At 35.8% G+C, this 22,252-nt stretch overlaps 1 protein-coding gene across 1 annotated transcript; it reads left to right on the top strand.

The window, feature by feature from the left end:
• The first annotated feature begins 463 nt into the window (after positions 1 to 463).
• Positions 464 to 22,252, top strand: LOC110779098 (insulin-degrading enzyme-like 1, peroxisomal). The gene is made up of 26 exons (XM_021983632.2): positions 464 to 737; positions 856 to 931; positions 1,760 to 1,827; positions 2,831 to 2,922; positions 3,046 to 3,119; positions 3,264 to 3,307; positions 3,927 to 3,978; positions 7,099 to 7,221; positions 7,310 to 7,422; positions 7,510 to 7,672; positions 8,647 to 8,739; positions 10,674 to 10,759; positions 11,207 to 11,293; positions 11,943 to 12,046; positions 13,112 to 13,214; positions 13,442 to 13,537; positions 13,626 to 13,815; positions 14,035 to 14,096; positions 16,527 to 16,631; positions 19,061 to 19,262; positions 19,341 to 19,549; positions 20,593 to 20,717; positions 20,787 to 20,838; positions 20,920 to 21,006; positions 21,464 to 21,586; positions 21,663 to 22,252. Exons 1-26 carry the CDS (start codon positions 609 to 611, stop codon positions 21,912 to 21,914), a joined length of 2,910 nt encoding a protein of 969 aa, XP_021839324.1. The 5' UTR covers positions 464 to 608; the 3' UTR covers positions 21,915 to 22,252.

Below are 22,252 nucleotides of genomic sequence, written 5' to 3'. Positions count from 1 at the left end.
TTGTATAAGAGCATCCACAATGGTAAGCTAATTTGACAATTAGCTTATTATGCCACATAAGATTTCAAGCTATTTTATTGTCTAGCTAATTTGTGCCTCAATGGCTAGCAACTAGCTTGTTATTTAAATTTATTCCACTTGTCCACTTGTCAATTAATTATTTGGCAATTTTGAGAGCTAGTTGTCAAGCAAATTAGCTTGTTTAAGCTAATTTGCTTGGCAAAGCTAATTTGTTATTTTCACTCCAATGGTCTAGCTTTTAGCTTGAAAATTTTATAAATTTCAAACTAGTCCCTAGCTACAACCATTGGAGATGCTCTAAGATCCTCCTAGAACATTCTCGACCTTTTCCAATAATAGAATTACTAAAGCGTTTACTAGACTTGCAACTTATGAGTAATATATTCAACCATATTCTTGGGTGAGAATATCCATCCATTTTTCAAACGTTCATGAGCCACGCCTCGGCGCCTAATAGGGCAAGGCCAATGACATCTTTACTCAAACAAACGCCCAAATAAAAATCAAAGTCTCCTCTTCTTTCTTTCTTTCTTTCTTCATACTCGCAATATCCTTTTTCTCTCTCCTACTTCTTCAGAAAACCAAAAATGGCGGTTCACAAAGATGCAGAAATGGCGGAGATACTGAAGCCCCGAACTGATAACAGAGAATACAAGCGACTCGTCCTCCCTAATTCTCTCGAAATTCTTCTTATCAGCGATCCTGATACTGACAAGGTCTTAATTTCATTTCATCGATCTTTTAAAATTCAATTTTGATTAATTTAATTTTGAATTTTTGCTCTGTGTTCTAACTTTTTGATGATTTGATGACCTTTCGATTTGTTTTCGACAGTGTGCTGCTTCTATGAATGTCAATGTCGGCTCTTTCTGTGACCCTGAAGGTCTTGAAGGACTCGCTCATTTTCTCGGTATTTTCTGCTTTTCCTTATTTTCAATTTCTTAGCTTCTTATGATTCTTGCGGAATCGGCGATCGATGTTATCTTTATTTTATAAGTTGAATTTGTTATTCAATTAATTTGATTTCTTTTTGGTGAAATTTTTTGTACTGTTCGAGTTGAGCTTTTTTGCGTGTGGTGATATGAAGAATTAGCTTGTGTTTATTTTTACTGTAATATGAATCTGGCAAATAACTTTCGAGGACGAAAAGACAAATAACAAAATTCTTGTTTGTGAGAAGATGGTCCGTTTAGTGTTATATTTGTGTTTTTGCTCTAATCAGTGGTGGCAAAAATGAATATTTTTGCTGCATGGTATGAAGATGGTCCCATTTTTCTGTTGTTTTCTTGAATATGATTTATATGTGCAATATGTTTAGACAATTTCGATAGAGTAAAATTTTCGCCTTGAACCAAGACAATGAAATAATAAATTTTATTAATATATCAAACAAATGTAGATAAAAATAATTTAATCAAGTTATGAGGTTGCTTGAGTCTATTCAATAAGCATGAATAGCTTAAGTGATAGGGTGCTTAGTTGATTGTAAATTTTGGCGATTGGCCATTGGCAAGCGCCCTATTGTTTTTAGCTACAAAATATGATGTTTTATTGGAGAAGAAAAAGCCATAATTTAACATATATACTATATGATTACCTATTTGTGGATATTCGTGCTATTACCTGATGACATTCCCGATAGCAGTGGTTTACGTGGCTAATCTGTTAAGAGTCAAAACCAAACAGTTGATGTAATTTTTTAAAATTAACCTTTTAGTTTCAATGTTGTGTTTTGCAGAGCACATGTTGTTTTATGCCAGTGAGAAGTACCCTACAGAAGATAGTTACTCCAAGTACATAACAGAGGTACTTAGCTAGTACTACTATAAAACAAAATAGCTTCGTCATTTGTAGTTTTTTCAGAAATATATACACTACTGTGTTTTATCTGTAAGGTCAAGAATCTGAAATTGGTAGATATTAAGTTGAGAATCTAGTTTAGAGGTTTTCTGAACCTTTCTCGGGAGTTCAAACTATGATGCTTCTACTACATTATTACTACTTTTATGATTTCATATTTCCGCTAAAAAGAATGTTATTTATTGTTTATATTTGGACATTCTTTTTAGGGAGGAAGAATAAAGGCCGAGTTCTTATATTGATGTTGAATCTAGTGTTTCCTTGTTGGTAGAAGCAAATAATCATGCGGAGGGAGTTACTTGAATTTCCTTCTTTTGTGAAGGAAGCATCCGACACCTTGGACCTTTTCCTTCTTTTCTCCATAGTTGACCAATGTTGACATAGCTTTCCTAGGAATAGCTACCTCTTCTTTTTCTTCAAGGTGTGTTTGATAGCTGTTATGAAGACAAACAAAACTAGAGAATCCTTTACGTTTTCTGTGACACTTTGTTTGATAATTGTACATCTGCTCCTCTGGTTTTGCCATGTTTTATAAAAGAGGGATGTCCTTGAATGGTTTTCCATCGTAGTAGTGGGAAGTCATGCAATTATTTTCTTTCTCTTTGGGCCAGTACTGGGCCATAATTTCTATGTAAAGGTTTTGCCTTGCTGGCGCCTTATGTCATCCTCATTTTTGGTTGTACCTAATATTTTCTGGGTCATCATGGGTATGAAAGTTGATAAATGGTGTTGCAAAGACTAATAGGCTTAGAATACATCGTTTTGGAACAGACGTTTTTGTTATGCAAAGACTAATAGGCTTAGAAGTATCGTTTTGGAACAGAACTAACTTGTGATGATAGGTCATATCATGCTTGTTGAAGTACAAGTCAGCTCATTACTAAATTTATAGAAAAGGTGAAAATCTGTTTGAATGCTAATATACAAGTGGTCTTTTGTTGATGAACAGCATGGTGGTCACACAAATGCTTTCACTGCATCGGAGTATACCAACTATTACTTTGACGTCAATGCGGATTCTTTCGAGGAGGCTCTAGATAGGTTAATGACACTTTCTTTTTGTTCTTTTTAAATATGTTTCATTCCATATATTTCAAATAGGAATATGCATATCTATCTTTTTTTCCCTGCTGCAAGTCTCAGCCCAGGTGTTGTTTGGTTCAGGTTTGCACAGTTTTTTATCAAGCCACTCATGTCTCCTGATGCTACCATGAGGGAAATCAAAGCTGTAGATTCAGGTACCTTGGATAGCTGTCACCTTGCTGGTTAAGGCTTGGATTTTTACCAGTTTGTTTAGGTTCTCAATAAGATTGATGTTCACTTGTTCAGGTGTACTGCCTTTTGTGTCCCTACTGACTACTTTTTTTTTGTTTAATCCTTAGAACATCAAAAGAACTTGCTTTCTGATGGTTGGCGCATGAACCAGGTACCTTCTTTATATTTTGGTCAGTTTGTATAATAGCATCTTTATATTTCCTTAAACGCTTCAAATATGCACACTGGGTTTTTTGTCTTTTTACATGCTACTCTGATGCTACAGGTTCACCTTAGATCTGATTTTTTTTGTTTATGGAGTCTATTTATTATTGGAATGGTGCTTTTACTTCTTTTTCTTCCTTCAATTACTTGCTAATAGCCTAGTCTTCTTCATTCAATGTGTAAAAGTATGTGCCTATTTTTCTCCTTGTTGGCCCTTGAAACATGTTTCATATAATTGCTATCTCCATATCGTGCTTGATTGTTATCTCAGCTTGTTAAAATATCTTCCGTTTATTTGTTCTACATATTTATCATTATATAAGGTTTATGGAAGCTTACTAGGTGTTTTTTTGCTCACTTCTTGACGAGCCTGGGAACATTTGGATTTTGTCTGGTTAAACCAATCACTTGTTGAGTCAAAGTAGATATTTAACGTTAATGATTCACATTCACAAGTTATGTTTCATATTTATAATTGTATTTCTGATAAATTTCTCATTTGATTTGCCCAATGATCTTCTGATGTAAATCAGTATGCTAATGCATGATGCCGTCCATGTTTGCAGCTCAAAAAACATCTCAGTTCACCAGCCCATCCCTATCACAAATTCAGTACAGGTAAATTACTATAGACATTGAACTTTAAGTATGTGAACATCCTCAGCTTGTACCATTTCGAAGTTGATACTACCTCCGTTCCTGTCTAATCTACTACACATACACTTTGCCATATAGTGCATGTGCCAGTGTACCTTGGTTTATCATTGAGTTCTGATGGAGTTTGTTCATGCTCCTAGTTTTAGTACATAACCCTTGCCTATTTTTTTATATTTTACAAGTTTCGAAGCCATTGTTTGAGTTGTTTATTTTCTTTAGAGTAATTTGTTGTTGGCAGTAACCAGAGGTCTCCAAACTCCACTGTACCTTGCACTACTCAGTGGGTTAGCATATTCTCTGCTACTCCATACACCCTTAGGCTCCGTTTGGTATGGTGTAAAACGTTTTCAGTGCAAAATGATTTTCCATGGAAAATATTTTTCAAGGAAAAACACAATTCCAAACTAGTTTTCCTTTGTTTTGTTCCTTAAAGGAAAATGAGAGAAGATGGTGAAGATTGAGGGGAAGAAGGGAGAGGGAGGTAAGGAGGAAAGGTGGAAAAGTGGTTTCCCTCCCTTTCAAATGGAAAAAGTTTTTCCACCTTTGGGGGAATTATGGAAAATTGTTTTCCACCCCTTGCCAAACCAAACAACGTAAAATGATTAAAGGGGGGAAATCGTTTTCTATGAAAACGTTTTACACCCTGCCAAACGGAGCCTTAAAGAAGAACTAGAACATCAGAGGAAGAGGCGAATTGAAAAGAAGCAAATAGACCTGTGCTTATGTAGGTGAAAATCAGCATTTAAAAAACACTATTATGAATGTTATATCTAGAATAAAAATTGTAGAGTGATAATGCGAGAGGGAAAAGGGTTGTAGGCTCCAAGCATGAGGCCTTGGTGGAGAAAATTGGAGGAGAACCATACATCATATCAACTTTCAGAAATGAGTATATTCCAATAACAATCTTCTTCACTGCGTCAAGAATAACTCCTAATCACAAAAGTACAAATTGCGGCGACTCTTCAAATAACGCAAATATTAGCTCTTGCTAAGGTATGAGTGTTTTCCCTCACTAGAACAAAACATATCAGCGAGCACACAACACCCTAACAACAAAACATATTTAAGATAGCTGAAATCTCTTTTAAGTAAGTGAAGTACTCTTCTCTGCCAGGATAGGTGTTGGGGTAAAAGCACATTTTTCTCATCTCCATAGCTTCCAGTCATACTGCCATGCCTATTTCCATAAGCCATCTACAAAATCATAATTCCACAACGAATCCACAATATAAGGGCCTGTTCGGTATCGACTTTAATTTTGAGTTTTAGGTTTTAAGAAAACAAGAAACTAGTTTTAATTTGGTTTTGAATTTTTTCCAAAACCAATTAAAAACCAAACTCTTCTCAATTAAAAAAAGAAAAGAAAAAAGTTAAAACAAATAAAAAAAAACAACTAATGAGTACTCCGTATACAATACTTCTAGCTTTTGCATTCTACAAAATTTTTACCACCCAACACGTGGCAATAATCTCACCAAAACTCAAGGAGTCACCAAATTATAACTCGGCAACTCACCATAGATGCCGTCTATCATCAACATTCAACTTCTCTGCCCAGTTAATATTCTTTCTTGTCCGTCTAAAAAAAATCAGTTTTCTTCGAATTAGCTTCTTATTGCACATTGATCTTCAAGTTAATACAGAGTATCTTCTTTGAGTTTCTTGTACTCTCCATTATACTCAATAAACCACCAGACAACATCGTATCTATCTCCATTGATATGGATATCTCAGCTTTAATCTGCTTATTCAATTGCCCAATTCAACCCATAAAATCTAATTTTGTCGGAAATAAATTCAAATCGTTCGTCGGAAATCTGACAGTCAATATCGTTGTCTTCTCCACTTGTTGATAGCAGGTATTTCCAGTCACCCTCTATTCCTGGCTGGAGACCGGAATACAGAACACAAATTCTTACTTATAATGGGTGTACAATAAATATTGTACACCGGAGTAAAAGTTGACTAAAAATGCTTAAAAGTTACATTTATATATGTAAAAGTTATCTATTTTTTAATGATAAATTTTTTCATTTGAATAAAAATTATTTCTTCAAAATCACTAATAATGTATAAATTAATCATTTAACCCTTTAAAATGTTTATCTATCAACTTTTTAATTTTATAATATAAAAGTTACAGAAAAATAGGTTAAAGTTACAAAAAACTGCATAAAAGTTATCTTGGTGTACAATAAATTTATTGTACACCTTGTGCGCGCAAGACCTTTTGGATGGATTGACAGAGGGGAGAGATGACCAAGCCCATTCACAAAACCAAAACCAAAATATCAAAACCACTTTATGTTGTTTGCTAATTTCTGTTGTGGTTTTGTAAAAAGTATTTGAAAGTTGTTTTTTACAACAGTATATCCGAACACAGTTTCGTTTACTTTATATTTAAAAAAACAGAAAAACAGAAAACTACAATAATACCGAACGCCTCCTAAATTAGAAACTTATGGTCAACTTATCATATATAGCACACATCACATATTCACATATACTCATCACATTTACACGATTTTCACACAATGTTTCCAACATCACAATTCCCACCATATTCCAAACATCACAGTTCACACAATATCATATTTCAAGTTAGGTTCAGATTCAAGTATTCAACCAGGTCAAGTTCTGTTCAGGTCAAATTGGGTTACCTAGTTTTGCAGTTTCGCCTATGGTTCGAGTTAGATTGATCCAGGTGAAATTAAGTCACTTTCTGTTCAGGTCAAATTGGGTTACCTAGTTTTGCACTGTTGCGTGTAGTTCTAGTTAGGTTCAGATTAATTCAAGACGGGTTGGTTTCTATATCGGTAAGTGAGGGCATCAGAAGATACAGGGCTAGTCAGCAACCGGTAATGCAAGGCTGCTGTGTTTACGACATTTGCATGCACTGACTACTGATGATAACATCACATCATTTATCGAGGTTGTGTTAGATAGAACCTGCACTTTGAATATTTAAAAGATTTCAAGATGTAAGCAACTCTTTAATTTTCATTAAGTCAGTTGAGCAGTTCCCTTTAGCTGAATACCGATGCATATATTAATCTTTTGAGTCCTTCCTAATTGCAGGAAGTTGGGATACTTTGGAGGTGCGTCCAAAGGCGAAGGGTATAGATACAAGAGAGGAATTGATTAAATTCTATGAGGAATATTATTCGGCAAACCTGATGCGTCTTGTTGTCTATGCCAAAGGTTCTGACTGCGTTACTTTTGCCTATTTTAAAGGATTAACGACAGTCAGTTTACATGCTAAAGAGTTTGTTTAATGTTTAAATCCTAGATAGTCTTGATAAAATCGAAAGCTTGGTGGAAAGCAAATTTCAAGATATACGGAATATTAATAGAAACTCCCTCAGCTTCCCTGGTCAGCCTTGTACATCAGACCACCTTCAGGTTATTTTACACAAAGCTCTATATCAGCTGTATGTTGAAGTCTTGATGGTTCTGCATTCATCTGTTTTCTGTTTAACTTGTTTGTAGATCCTTGTCAAAACTGTCCCAATTAAAGATGGCCATACTTTGAGGATTATGTGGCCAATCACTCCTAGCATTCGTTACTACAAAGAAGCGCCATGCAAGTATCTTGGACATCTCATTGGCCATGAAGCAGAAGGATCGTTGTTTTACATCTTGAAAAAATTGGGTGGGTTACACATATGTTACATGCTCCAGGCATTCAAGTAACGTGATTTGTGTTTGACATCTGTCCAGTATTTATCACTTCCACTAGAACCTACAGTTGTTTTCGATCGTATGGTACCTGACACTACTCTTTTATGGATAGTACATGTTGATTGGATTATTGATCAAATTTCCCTTTTCTCTCAGAACTGTGAGCGGGAGTGATTGCTTATATGTATGTATGTTGTTAAATTTTGCATCTTCAGCTAATCTGTTACTTGCATGCTGTTACTTTGTTTTTTGTCCTTGTTCAAATTTTCTGCTGTTGATGCTGTAACATAACAATTATTTTTTAAAAGGTTTAAAGCAAATATTTGACTTAGCTTCAAAGTACTCCTTTAGGCTAATGTTTGATCTCGCAAAAATTGATAAAAATTGTGATGTTATTAATTCTGTAGGAATATCCTGTATATGAATGTTTATAATAAGGTAACTAGACTGGTGGCTCTTGTCTTGCTCGGGAGTTAAAATTTATGACTAAGATCAAATTTTATGATTAGGTTAAGTTTGATTTATTTGTTTTAGAACTTAATAGTTATAAGGAAAATTAAATGATTAAACAGTTGATGGAAAAGGACAACATGGATAGATAGTTTATAGTTAACGCATAAGCTTTTCAAAGGGGGACACTTTATAAGATTCCCAGTGTCAATATCCGAGTGAGTCTAAGATTTACAATATGGAAAATTTGCAGTCCCGATAGTTAAAAGAAAATTCTGAAGGAACACTCACGTCATTTTGTATTTAGAGGCCTATGATATAGGACTTAGTCCTGATTATCTCATTTCCTTTAAAATATTGGGTTTCAATTCTAAAAGCCTTATTTCTACATTATGTAGTCCTTGCAACCTGTTCGATTTCATCATGGTTGCTTCTTTGGTATTTCTATCAACTGTACGAACTTCAATTGCTTATCATTAGAGTGCTTGGTTGCAGGTTGGGCCACCGGATTATCAGCAGGGGAAACAGACTGCACTGCCGAGTACTCTTTTTTTAAAGTTGGTATCGATCTTACAGATGCAGGGCATGGTAAGGCTAAATCAATTTCGATTCGTGATGTTGATTCTGAAAAGGGTGATTATTATGTGGTTATGCTTATTACACTGATGACAAAGCTGTCTAAGAGGAGTTCATATAAATGGCATGAACTTGTTATGTGTTTTCATTAATGCCTTCAACTTTTAATGGAAAAACAATTGCAGGCTTTGCAGCCGCCCCCCGCCCTTCCCTACAAAAAAAAACACCCACTTTCACTTCATTATAAAGCCTAAATAAGTACGTAATATGGTGATTTCCATTACATTTTGTTCCAATTAAAGACTTGTGTGATTGTGATTGTCCAAGCATTGTTGAAAGAATCAAAATGATAGCTGATCCAACTGATTGATTCAGGAAGCAAAATAGACTGGAATGGTTAGTTCTTCCTATCAAACTAGCCTGTTTTATCTGTAAGGATCTTAACAAAATAACTTAAACAGAACCAAAGCAGCTGAAGCTTTAAAGAACTGGTTTCGACAGACCATCTTCCATTTTGTGTGTTTGGATTAGATACTATGCAAATATTCAAGTTTCAAGCAAATAATGTGCCTACGTACTAGAAAAAGGATTTTGTACCACTTCAACTGCCTTTACTCAATTTAAAAAACCAAAATTAATAAAGAATCAGGGATGCCACTTTTTTACAAGTGTTTCAGATGCCTTTATCATTCAAGTGTTTATAATTCTTAACCAAACATTTTTACTTTGAATATGCAATTTCTAGTCATAGTTAGATTTTGCTGCAAAAGGAATTTGGACTTGAATGGTGTAAAAACTAGCCCGAGTTAACTCGTATCGCCCGAGTTAACAAGGTTTTGGAGGCTGGCGATACGAGATATCCCGAGTTGTAAAGGTGTTTTTAAAAACGGCGAGATCTCGGCCGGTTCAATCGATCCGAACGAATTTTGTCCGCATTAAACGTTGTAAACCTCACATCTACTCGGTTTTCAGCCGAATTCCCCATGTTTTCGACAAAAAGAAAGGGAAAGAGGAAGGAAATGGAGAAACTCCATTGAAATAGAGTAGAGAACTCCATTTTCAAATCTAAAACAAGAGAGGAGAGAGAAGGTAGACAAAGGAATTCATTTTAATTATGTCACGTATACGGTTTAGGGGAGGGGGACTAGGGTAGGTAGTGAATGGGGCTGACATGGACTTCTTTTTAAGTTTCAAATTCCTACGCGACAACCGCGACACGGTCCGCGACTAACGTATCATTTCCGTTACCGAGACTCCGCGACCGATCCCGCGACCGTGACCGATACCGCATTTTTTTATCTATGCTTGAAAGTTAAAGTCATGCAAGAGGTTTTGATGCTAGTCTGCCATGCGTCTTGAAAACTTTAAAAGAACAGATAAATATCCACAGTTCTACTAAATAGCCATTTATGACACTTGAAGCTAGATATCCTTACTTCTTTTAATGTAGTGCTATGAGGAAACATACTGTGAATTATGCATTGGTTGGTCTAATTTTTTCTCTTCAACGTAGTTAATGAAAAAGTACTGTGAACTTGCACTATCCTACATCACGTGGCACCATTTCTTGTAATAAGTTTTATTAGTTTCCAGACTTACCTTTATTTATGAGTCCCTTTAAGGTATAGGAGACTGAAATATTCTTTATACAATGTAAATTTAATTCAATAAAGGATAACTTAGAAAGTTCACGGATTTGATCCCTCGTCAGGAGTCAGGAGTCTGGACAGTCTTCACCACTGAGATGCAGGGCTCGGCAGGTTGATTGCCAGTCAATTTTCTTTAACATTAGCCATTAGGATCCTACCCAGGCATAAAGGAATATCTTGAGAAATGGGGCTTTGATGTAAAAAGAAATTTTCGAATTCTAAAATGGTGGATGTCTTCACCGTTTATTTTGTCTTTATGGTGTGAATCATTGCTGGTCTCTTTCTTCCCTTTTGCAGAGAACATACAAAGTGTCGTGGGCTTGCTATTTAAATATATCCAGCTTTTACAGAAGTCGGGCGTGTGTGAATGGATTTTTAGTGAGGTATTCTGTGAATTATTTTGATAGTCGATTTCTTGTATCTACTCTTCAGCCAAATTAGGTTAGGAAATCGCATAAATTTATGTGTCGATCTTTTTTCTTGAATTGTGCTGTAGATTTTAATATTACCTCTGTTCTTTTTTTCTTTTTTTTTTTTGGTGTATCCACTTTCCGTTAAGGGGTGTTCTTCTCTGTGTCCACTTCTACTTCTATTCTATTTTTGGTAAACACATTTTACCACCCTCTGACCCCACAATGTTCACATCTTTCCGCTCTCTCTTACTTTATCCACCTTTTTCTTACACCTGCCCATTCTTTTTACTACATCTCTCTTCCTTTATCCACCTTTTCTTACAACTGCTCACTTCTCAGTCTAAAAACAGGGTATCTTTTCTTCAGTAATTATCTTTAGTTACAGTGGATTCTAAAACTCCTTTCATTGTTGTGAAGCTTTCAGCAATATGTGAGACCTCATTCCATTATCAGGACAAAAATCGTCCCGCTGACTATGTGGTTGATATTTCAAGCGATATGCAGGTAAGATTGCGTTTCTGTCTTGGAAACAATTGTGCTAATATTACCCTTGTGAGTCATTTCACATTTTTCGCTTGACTGGAAAATGCACTTTGTCCCTATGTTGTCATTTACAAAGAGACATATACCACTGTGAACGCGAGTGGCAGCCCTAAAAAGTGGTGTTTACCTCAAGTACTCATGTCAACTGCTTGATGCTCCAACGCACCTGTGGGTGATTGGAAACTCCTTTTTGTACCAAAAATACGCAAGCGTTTTTAGAAACAGTCGAGTCTAACATGTACCCATGCATAACAAAGCAGTCAAATTTGAGTAACATAGGCCAGACTTTAAGCTCATGCTAAAAATCTTTAGGCATCTTATTTTGCAACTCTGTGTTCATCCCCTTCCTTCTTCCCCCGGTAAGAGAAATTGTGTTTGGTTTCAGAAAGAACAAATCGGGCAACATAGAAATTTGGCTAGACAACCAATAAAATTAAATTATTTGTACCGAAAAATAATTTAGGTGTTGCCTGTTTTTAGTAGATTGATAAACATCAAATTATTTGAATTGTTATAAACTGGTTTTCTGTGTGTGCGGTTTGTTTGATTGTGTGAATGTAATATTGCGGCATCTGCCTGTTTACTATCCTTTTTCGCCATATATTTGCAGTTATATCCACCTAGAGATTGGCTGGCCCGATCATCACTGCCATCTAATTTCAATCCAAGCACTATCCAAATGATATTAGACGAACTTAATCCAGAAAATATGAGGTACATTGATATACGGATAATACTGTGGTTAATGATGTTTAAGTGTTTCATTCTGTATTCCTCTTCAATGTTTGATAACGATCCTTTGCTTGTTTCTCTATTATCTTCTCACTGTTTTCTATTCCATTTCACTGTGTTCGCTTAACAAGAGTGAGGGAACTAATTCAGGGTATGTAAGACTGGAGAAACCATATTAGGGAGAATTCCTTAAATATCCGTACTTGTGAAATCTCAAATGTGCTTATGATACTGACTTTTGTAATAAGGGACCCTTGTTTTTGTGTCAACATATTTTTTTGACTGGAGAATTAGCACTGACGCTGATGCTTAGCATGACTGCAGTCTCTGGTTTTGTGTTTTATTTGGTCATTCTCGATCATGTTGTCTTCTCCTTTAACTTTAAGCTTGGTTGGCCTATTAGAAATAGTAATATAGGTTTATTACAATCCATGTACATTGATCTATGGACCTGGACCATGACGCTCATTGTGTTCCCAGTCCCAACTTTTAAACACTCGGGTTAAATTTTATAAACATATAACATTTGAACATAGAGGAGAATACTCTATATTTAAAATCTATTTGTTGTTGATGTGATCTTATGAAATTTCTTCTCTACGGTTTTGCCTGTATTTTTACAATCTTTTTCGTTGGTGATGTGTTTAAATGGCGTTTCTCTCTATGAATAATTTTTTTTTTTCTTTTCTTTTTGCTGCATGTTTAAGATCTATTTGTTGATGATGTGTTGTTAAGAAGTTTCTCTTTATGTTCATAGTTTTACCTGTTTATTTAAAATGTTTGTGGTGTGGAACCATGGTCCTGGACCCATGGAATAATTTGCGGATTTATCATGGGTGGGGATCGGGGTGGGTAGAGGATTACGGTTTGTTGCTTTCATCTATACCACCACAAATCATGGCTGATTTGGGATCTGCATGGTAGTCGCGGTTGTTTTAGGCTTTTAGCACTTTTCTGGGGGAGTTGTAGTTAGAATATGTGAGTCTCTGACATATCTTTTGCTGTATGCTAATACAGAATTGTTTGGTTACCCCGAATTCTTTGCAGGATATTTTGGGAATCAAAGACCTTCGAAGGGCATACAGACTTGGCAGAGCCGTGGTATGGAACATGTTATTCCATTGAGAAGATTTCCTCCTCGACAATTCAGGTGGCTTTAGTTCATCCTTCACATCTGCGTAATATTTATTGTTTTGCCGTATGGCTGGTGGTTGAGGACTTAAGGGAGGTCTTAAAACCATCATAAATAAGTGAATAGATGTAAATAAAATAATTATGGAGCATTTGTAGACTTTTAGTACAAGGTGTGATTTCTATTTGTATCACTAGTGTGATTGTGTTGGTTGTAGGCATTAATTTCTGATTGGTCTTTTGCAGGAATGGGTAACTGCTTCTCCTAATGAGAATCTGCATCTACCAGCAGCCAATGTATTCATTCCTACTGATTTATCAATCAAAGATTTCAAGGATAAGGTATATGAGTTCATATTATACCTTTTCAAACTATGCGGTTGGTGCTCTTCGTTTACAGTGAGAGTGATTAATCTTAATGTTGAAACAGGTCACGTACCCCATTTTGTTAAGGACATCATCTTATTCCAGATTATGGTACAAACCTGATACCATGTTTTTCATCCCCAAGGCTTATGTGAAAATAGATTTTCACTGCCCGTATGCTGGAAACTCCCCCGAATCAGAAGTCCTTACAGACATCTTCACAAGATTGTTAACAGATTACTTGAATGAATATGGTACGCTATCTGAAAACTTCTATTCAGGAAGATTCCTTTTTGGCATCTGCCTCTCCTTCGGTTCTTCTAAATTACAGGGTGGAAAAATGCTACTGCATGCTTTTATAGTGTATTTATTCCATTTTTGTTCAACGGGCTCTGCTTACTACTTTCATCAAACTGATGATGGAACTCTTGCCCAATTGTGCTAAAAATTGACGTCTACTGTCTCTTGTTCAGCTTACGATGCTCAGGTTGCTGGTCTTCACTATGGGATTAACCCTACAGATTGTGGTTTTGAGGTAATCCGTTCATTTTTTAAATCAGGAAAATGTTCATAGCTCAAGGGTATGTATATTTTTCATGCGATGTACATCAATGCATGAGGAACTAAAAGCTCAGAGGAATGTTTCATTTTCAATATGTCACTTGGTTGATTTGTAGATCTTAATGTTGGTTGGTGCAGATTCTTAATTAGTCAATCTTGTATGATATTTTGGTTATTCTGTTTTTGGATTTGCTTGTCAATTTATGCGTTTATATGTTGCTTCTTGGTTTTGGTTTCTGAAAAGGAAAGAGATTCAAAAGTACCTGTTGAGTCCTATAACGAGGGACAGTAGAATATTCGCCGCATTTTCTTCCATTCGGCTGGAAACCATATCTTCATTAAGTTCTAGGCTAGATTTGGAGGAGGATCCACTAGGAATGAATTGACAGGATCTTCAGCAGTATGAAACTGCAACTTGGTCCCCAATACTCCTTGGTTAAGTTTGTTATCACGGATTCACGGTTCAGTCAGTAAGATTGCCGCAAGGCGGTATGCGGAAAAATCTATATTGTATACTTTACATGGAAAGTATTTTTCTAAGAAATACTAATGAAATGTACTTCACAATTGCACAGACGGCCGGGAAGCCGCACAAACCTCCTTTACAGAGGTTAGTGTGCCTCCAGTGGCCACTTTGATGGAATACAAGCTTTCCCCCTCTTTACTTCTACGATGCTACCCTGTAGAACCAGGGTGAGGTCTAATAGCTAGTGTGTACTGTTTGGGATGGTCCAACAAATTTGATATTTCTTTTCATTCTTAGTACTTCGTATGTTATGTTAGTTCCAATTAAAAAACATTAAATTGATTGGAATACAATTGCCGTGTTATGACTTTCACTTCGGCAATTTGTGAACTCATACTCAGGTGTTTGAGCTTGTTCCAAAATAAGTTTAATATTTAATGTCTCAATTTAGGTTCACGTATCCTTGGTGAGCTGTGGGGTTCAGTGCCTCCTCCCTATGACCTTTCCCCTTCTTACTGTACCTCTCCCCCACCCCCCCTCCCAAAAAAAACATGATTTATGAACCCTGTTCCCCCAAATTGAAAACCCCTAACATGAGTAATGACCCCTTATCTCTATTATATAAAGGAACGCCTGAGACGGCGTCAAAAATGTGAACTACCGTTTATACCCTCTTGATTTTATTTTCTAAATTAACAAATAATTTTTTTATTTTGCTAACCATAAACTGATATTGAATAACTATTTAATAATTTATAAGAAGTTATTTTCTTAATCTATATATGAAATTACTCATAGAAGTATCTTGACTTTATACAAAAATGTATTTGATATAAAAAAAATATCGTGATTAGCTAACTAATTTCTAGATCTTGAAAGGTGTATTTCACTGTTGGTTAGGGTGGTGCGTTCAAGAGGAAAAAAGGTAGTTATTCTACAATAAGAAATATTGATTTTTTTTTAATGTAAGACTAATTCTGATATTATAATACTTATTCAACTAAATGAAAATCCTGGACTCCCAATTGCACATCAATTACTTAAAAGTTATAGAAAAATACTTGCTGCAGAAACCCAGGCAAATTTGAATCTTCAATAGGGAGACATAGTATGTGATGTAGAGATTTGTACTTAAAGTGTTGGGGAGAGTTATACAGGGAATTCATTAAAGAAAGAGAAGTGAGGTTTAGGGGGTGAAGATGTGGGCCCCATTAAGGTAAATAGTAATAGAGGATATCAAAAAGTACTACTACTCAAACAACTTTCTCACTTTAAAAAAAAAAAGTACTTCGTATAACCGTTTATTTGTTTTTTCAAAACAAGTTTACTCAACAATTCTCCACCATCAATTCTCTCCTAAATACATGTGTCCAAGAGAAAGGTGAAGTTCTTTGGGGATAGAGTAGTTTCTGACCAAACAAACTTGAACTGTGTGTTATGAGTATCCAGAGTGTTCTTCTCACTTCTTCCTACACTGTGAGATGTCTGTTTTCTGATGCAATCTTTTTGGTTTAAAAGGGAAGATTTGGGCTGGTCATCTTCCTTTGTTTGAGATGATACGTGAGCTAGTTGGGTTTGAAGAGGAGAAAGCAGCTGAAGGTGCTTTGGGGAATTGGGTTCTTTAGTTGAAGTGCAATTATTGCATAAACTGCTGTGAGCCTGATGAGGTGAAGGTGTTATGGCACACAACACTTGTGATTTTTGCAACTTTGGTTTGATGTGAACAATGTTTTTCCTAATGTTTTCCTTTTTAGATGCCCAGTGAGTTTGGTGTGTTTTCTCATAATCTTGAAAGAAAATGTTGTGTCCTTTGCACTATCTAGTATCTGGCTATCTGCTGTGTTGTTTTCTTCGTGTGATTTTTTTTTATATCTTAAAAGAATCGACTTTAAGTATCCTCCTCAATGTATCTGTAATAATTTTATTTTGTCTTTGTAGGTGACGGTAGTTGGTTATAATCACAAATTGGGGGTCTTGTTGGATACAATAGTTGATATGATTATGAAGTTTGAAGTAAGAGAAGACAGGTTTGCCGTTATAAAGGTAAGATGTTTTTTTTTGTTTAAAGTCCTTTTATGTGTCTGAAGGATTAATCTTTCCGCAAGATTTTACTCGACCAAGAGCTGTAGGCGGGCCAGAAATTTGTTGCTCTCCACCCTACCTCTGAACTTGAGGGTTCTATGTCTAAAGTTCGTATCAGTGTGAAGGAGGTTTCTCCTTATACCCTCATCTGATGGACCTACTTAATTTCCTAAACAAAGTTTTCATTCTACCAGAATGATGTCCATTACCATCATCAATCCTGTCAAAATGTGACTATTGCATTATAGTTTGAAAATACTATCAGATACTGAACACTAGATTTCCTTGCATTTATGATGATTGGAATGTGTCTTCAGTTCAAACTCTGGTTTTCAAAGTCGCAATCTATAAGAAGTTGGGGATTTAAAAACACAGTCAAAATCCAAAAAAGCCAGAGAATTACAATATAATAAATTCCAGAATATCACCAATTATTTCCATTTTAGGGTTAAGTAGTCGATAGGTCTCGCACTCTCGCTGGGATCCACACATGCAAACATTAGTATTAGTTAAATGGCAATGTCCATCTGAAGTGTAATTCCCCATTTTTGGGTACAGCAGAAGGGAAGCATTTGATGGATGTTAGATGTTGTCAGTGACAAACTGACAATACAAGTTTCAGAACTGGTCCAGGCCTCCGCCCGAAAATTTGATCCTGAGAAGTGTCCAGGCAGACCTTTTGGACCTTGCTAAAATTAAGCCTGGATAGGTCAATTGCTCAACTTAAAAATGACCAATTTTGCAGGATCTGGGCTGGTTCATCCCATTAAAAACTGGTCTAGGTGTTGTGTTGAGCTGGGGTGTGTCTTTGAGCTGGATCCTTTAGCCCGAACTTGGCTCATACTCGGACCAGATTTAATTTCAGGATGTTGAACGGCACTTCTCCGACTGGGTTTACCTGCACATTTGTGTGTCCCAACCGCAATGCATGAATGCCTGGCTGAACTCCCGACAGAATATATTAATATAACAAAAGAGCACAGGCATGAGCTGCAAAGAGTAGCTGAATACTGAAAGTTCTTGGTTGTTCAAGGATTCTTGTCCCTAGGAGCACTTTTTGTTTTTTTTGCAAATGTGCTGAACGTTGCAAACATGCGTCTATGATATTGCGATGTCCGTTTTGTTAAGTTCCTGTATTTCATTTACTGTTAGAACTGAATTCCACAAACAGGGCACCTCTGGGATGAGTTTATTATTCATAATTGACAAAGGTCTTGTGGTGCCGTACGAGTGTAACAGAAGCCAAGAGGGAACTGGGTGAATAAAAGAGTAATTTCTGCAGTTGTTTGGGGACTGAAGGTGAAGAGAAAAGGAGATAACATTCTCTTTTGATGGTTGGCTTAAGGAGTGAGCAACTACCTGACTAGGGGTGAAAAGCACTTAATTAGGTCGAGTTCCTTGTGAGCTGCTGATATTATTTTTTATAAGAAAATATACTTAGCAGTAGGAAAAAAGGTGAAAAAACAATTAGGATGAGCTGTCCTCTGATCATGAAAATAAAATTACAGATTACCTCAATTCCTTAGTTACCCACCCAACTGAGAGTAACTCTTGCCTTATCCCATAAAGATGCTAAATATGTAACTTTGTCCCACAATAAATCAGAAGGTATTGAAACCCGTGAAAGTCACTGAGTTTTTTTCCAACTGCACACACCACATAATTGCTAGAAATTGTGGGCTTTAGCTTTCTAAGGCTCGTTTGGAATTGGACAGCCCTACGCTTGAATGAAATCCTGAAACATCCACTTCATTTGGTTCTACTTCATCTCCCCTGGGCACTCCTTTCTTTCCTTACCACGACAAGACATATGAACTTGAATAAGAATATCGATCCATGTGAGGAAGTTCCCAGGGAAGTAGGTGATACAATGGATATTTCGCCTCTGAAATAGAGCAGTTGATAACTTGATATAGGTTTTTGTGGTGTCCAATTATTGTGGGTGTGCTGTAGGGCCTTATATCACAAATATATTCTTTTTCTTATCCTACATTGTTTTTCTTGTTTTACTGTTGACCACTGTTACCTGGTTCGCTAGTATGAGATTGGGTATGGGTTCGCAATTCGCTACCTAATTTGCTAAATTAGACCAAAATTATACCATTTTGATGCTATAATTCGCTTTTTCGGTTCGCGGTTCGTGGGCTGATTGGAGGATTAGGTAACACTGCTGTTGACCCATACATCATTCATGTCTTCTAATAGAATTTTCAAACAGGCTGTTTTAGCATTTTTGTCATTTTTAAATTCTGAAATTACTTATTTTTTGAAAACATTTTGACATTTTGTATGTTACACATATTTTCGTTGAATGTATGTTTATAGAAGACAATATGATTAAACAACTTACCAAAATCACAATGGTTAAAACTTATGCTTATGCCCCACAGGAGACTATAATAAAGCAGTACCAAAATTACAAGTTTCAGCAACCGTATCAGCAAGCAATGTATTACTGCTCATTGATTCAGCAAGACGGTGCATGGCCTTGGATGGAACAACTTGAAGTTCTACCCAATCTTGAAGCTGATGCACTTTCCAAGTTTGTTCCTTTGATGCTTTCAAAAGCATTCCTTGAGTGTTATATTGCAGGTTAGTACTCCAAAAGTTACTTGAAATGTGGATATTATCTCCGTCTTCTAATTGCTGTTAATACTGGCAAATTTTCAGGGAACATTGAGCAGGGTGAGGCTGAGTCAACTATTGATAAAGTTGAAAGTGCATTTTTTAAGAATTCAAACCCTCTTTGCCAACCTCTTTTTCCTTCGCAACATCAGACTAACAGAGTTGTGAAGCTCGGAAAAGGAAAACGTTTCTGCTATAGTGCCAAAGGGTTGAATCCAAGTGATGAGAATTCCTGCCTTGTTCACTGTATTCAGGTGATTTCCATGTGCAGGGTTTTTTTTTATATTTCTTGTCAAAATATTTTTTTTATATTTCTTTAGAGCTTTATGATCTCTATCCAGACCATGACTCTGCAAAATTATAGATTTATGTGTAATTTTGACTGGATGTGCCAAGTAGGGATGGCAATGGGTAGGGTCTCGGTGGGGTCTAGCAATACCCGGACCCTAATTCTTTTTATTTATACCCATACCCTACTCTATAAGGTCTAAAATTAAATGTTAGTGGGGTAAATGGAGAATAAACAATTGTAATAAAGATTGCTAGGGTATTAAAGTATTTAAGGAAAGAAAAGACAAAAAATAAATGATAAAATATGACTAGTGGGGTCCTTAGGGTAAGAAGGAAATTATAAAATAAGGGGAGAAATTTCCATAAAATGGAAAGTGCACCAATTAATAAAATACGGCCGATTATGGAAAGTACACCAATTAATTCTATATGGGGGGGAGTAGCCATTATTATCTGTTATAAAATCTTTACATGTATTGATTAATACAATTGAATACCTGTATAAGATGGTTTGGCCATCATAGATATTTAGAACTTACTGGTTAAGTTTATGCACAAGATATGGTTTGAAAGAATATTTTAAGCTATAAATAATGATTCTTTACCAAAATCAGTTTGCAAATTTTTATTGCTCGGCCAATTCGTAAAGCTAACTGTTTGCACTTGGCAATTAGAGTTCCTTTCTGGATATTATTAAATTAAAATCGAAGAAACTGTAAGGTTCCTTCGTACTTTTGAAGAAAGCTAAAAGCCTACAATCATAGAATTGTAAGAGGAGTTGCCTTCATAACTGTTAATAAGCCACTTTATTTTACTTTTTCCATCGTTAAAGGCTAATTCTCGGACTGTTAGGAATTTTGTTGATGTGTGATTTACCGAGAATAATTCAGCTAATCTTAGGCATGTCAATTTGAGACATTCGTCTCTGGAAACTTTGTAAAATAATGTGGGGAGGAGAGTGTGTCTTCTCGGATTTTGATATTAATTACCACTTCAATGATTATAGGTACATCAAGATGATTATCTGGCAAATGTAAAGCTTGAGCTTATTGCTCTTGTTGCCAAACAACCAACGTTCCACCAGCTTCGATCTGTTGAGCAACTTGGATACATAACTGTACTTATGAAGAGGTAAGGTTTATGATCCTATTCTCCAGCACTTTTAACTACTGTAGTTTATTTACGAAATTCTTTGTGTAGGAATATTTGTGGCATCCATGGTTTGCAATTTATCATCCAATCTACAGCAAAGGTACGTAGGGTGCCATCATTACATACATATTTTTGCTGGAAATCTTGTCCATGTGAATCACTTTGATTTTCTGCGGTACAGGGTCCAAGTCATATTGACCAGAGAGTCGAGGCATTTCTTAGTAAGTTTGAGGGTGAACTTCGCCAGCTTAGTGAAGATGAGTTCAAGGTAAGTTGTATATGTTTTACATTAAGAATTTGAGATAGTAGCATAGATTAGTAAGCAACAAATGTAATCGTTAATGATGAAAACATGTGACAACTAGTTCCATAAAAATCTTCTATTGTTGATGAAGAAAAATTCTTCACTTGAGAGGAAATGGTGTATGTTATCAGATTTAAGATAACAGTCATAAATCATAATAGTGATAAGATCCTCTGATCATCAATAAGTAGTACGGACTAATATGTTACAATCGTCGTTAATTTACATGATCCAGGCTTAATTGATATTGAGTAATTAACATTTTGATTGATGTATATGGATGCAACCACGCGCTTCATATGATAATGCCTAATTTGTTTTTGCCCAAAATATACACTAATAATCAAAGGGGTGATCGTGTTTGCTCATATTCTGCAAATTTTTTTCAATTGATGTTTAGAATTGCTGTTTTTTGGGACAGAAAAATGTCAATTCACTTGTTGATAGCAAGCTGGAGAAGCACAAGAATCTGAGAGAAGAATCTAGGTTCTTCTGGAAAGAAATTACTGACGGGACTTTCAAATTTGACAGGAAAGAATCTGAGGTATGTATTCATTTGAAAAACTCCAGAAACAGGATTTTTACTGTGGTTATATGCTCATGTTGGTATATCATAACAGGTCACAGCATTAAAACAGCTGACTCAACAAGAACTAGTAGATTACTTTGATGAATTTATCAAAGTTAATGCCACCCGAAAGAAATCACTGAGCGTAAGGGTGTATGGATCCTCACATTTGTCAGACTATGAAGTCGACAAGACTAGCGCAGAACAAGCAAAGTATGTTAACATTGATGATATTTTTACTTTTAGAAGGTCACAACCATTATATGGCTCATTCAGAGGAGGTCGAAGTCCTACAAAACTGTAAGGATTACTTCAAATCCAGCTGAGAAAAAAAGGAGGATGTGCAGTCAAAGGAAAAGAAACCTTACAAATCATATCTTAGATGACTTTCCGATTTGTGTCAGTTGACCTATACCTCTTTTAGACCAGAAGACATTACTCTAGGATCATAAAAAATGTTTGTCTGTCACTTGATTTTTTTCGAGAGTTATTGCTTGTATTAACAATGTTGCACAATAAAATCAATACAAGTAGTTTAAAAGGGGTTGTTTGCTTTGTAATAAAAACATTGCATTTCTTTAAAATAGATGTATGTACTACTTCGTATTTGATAATAAGAATTCTGTTGGAGATTACATGAGA

This window comes from Spinacia oleracea, chromosome 3, assembly GCF_020520425.1.
Source record: "Spinacia oleracea cultivar Varoflay chromosome 3, BTI_SOV_V1, whole genome shotgun sequence".
Lineage (NCBI taxonomy): Eukaryota > Viridiplantae > Streptophyta > Magnoliopsida > Caryophyllales > Amaranthaceae > Spinacia > Spinacia oleracea.
This window is presented reverse-complemented; position numbering and strand designations above follow the sequence as displayed.

Excerpts from the sequence above, each read along its gene's own strand:
- LOC110779098 (XM_021983632.2), top strand. The coding sequence starts at position 609 with ATGGCGGTTCACAAAGATGCAGAAATGGCGGAGATACTGAAGCCCCGA. Across the intron at positions 2,923-3,045 it reads TTCGAGGAGGCTCTAGATAG|GTTTGCACAGTTTTTTATCA; the intron begins GTTAATGACACT and ends TGTTTGGTTCAG. Across the intron at positions 20,718-20,786 it reads ATAACTGTACTTATGAAGAG|GAATATTTGTGGCATCCATG; the intron begins GTAAGGTTTATG and ends TTCTTTGTGTAG.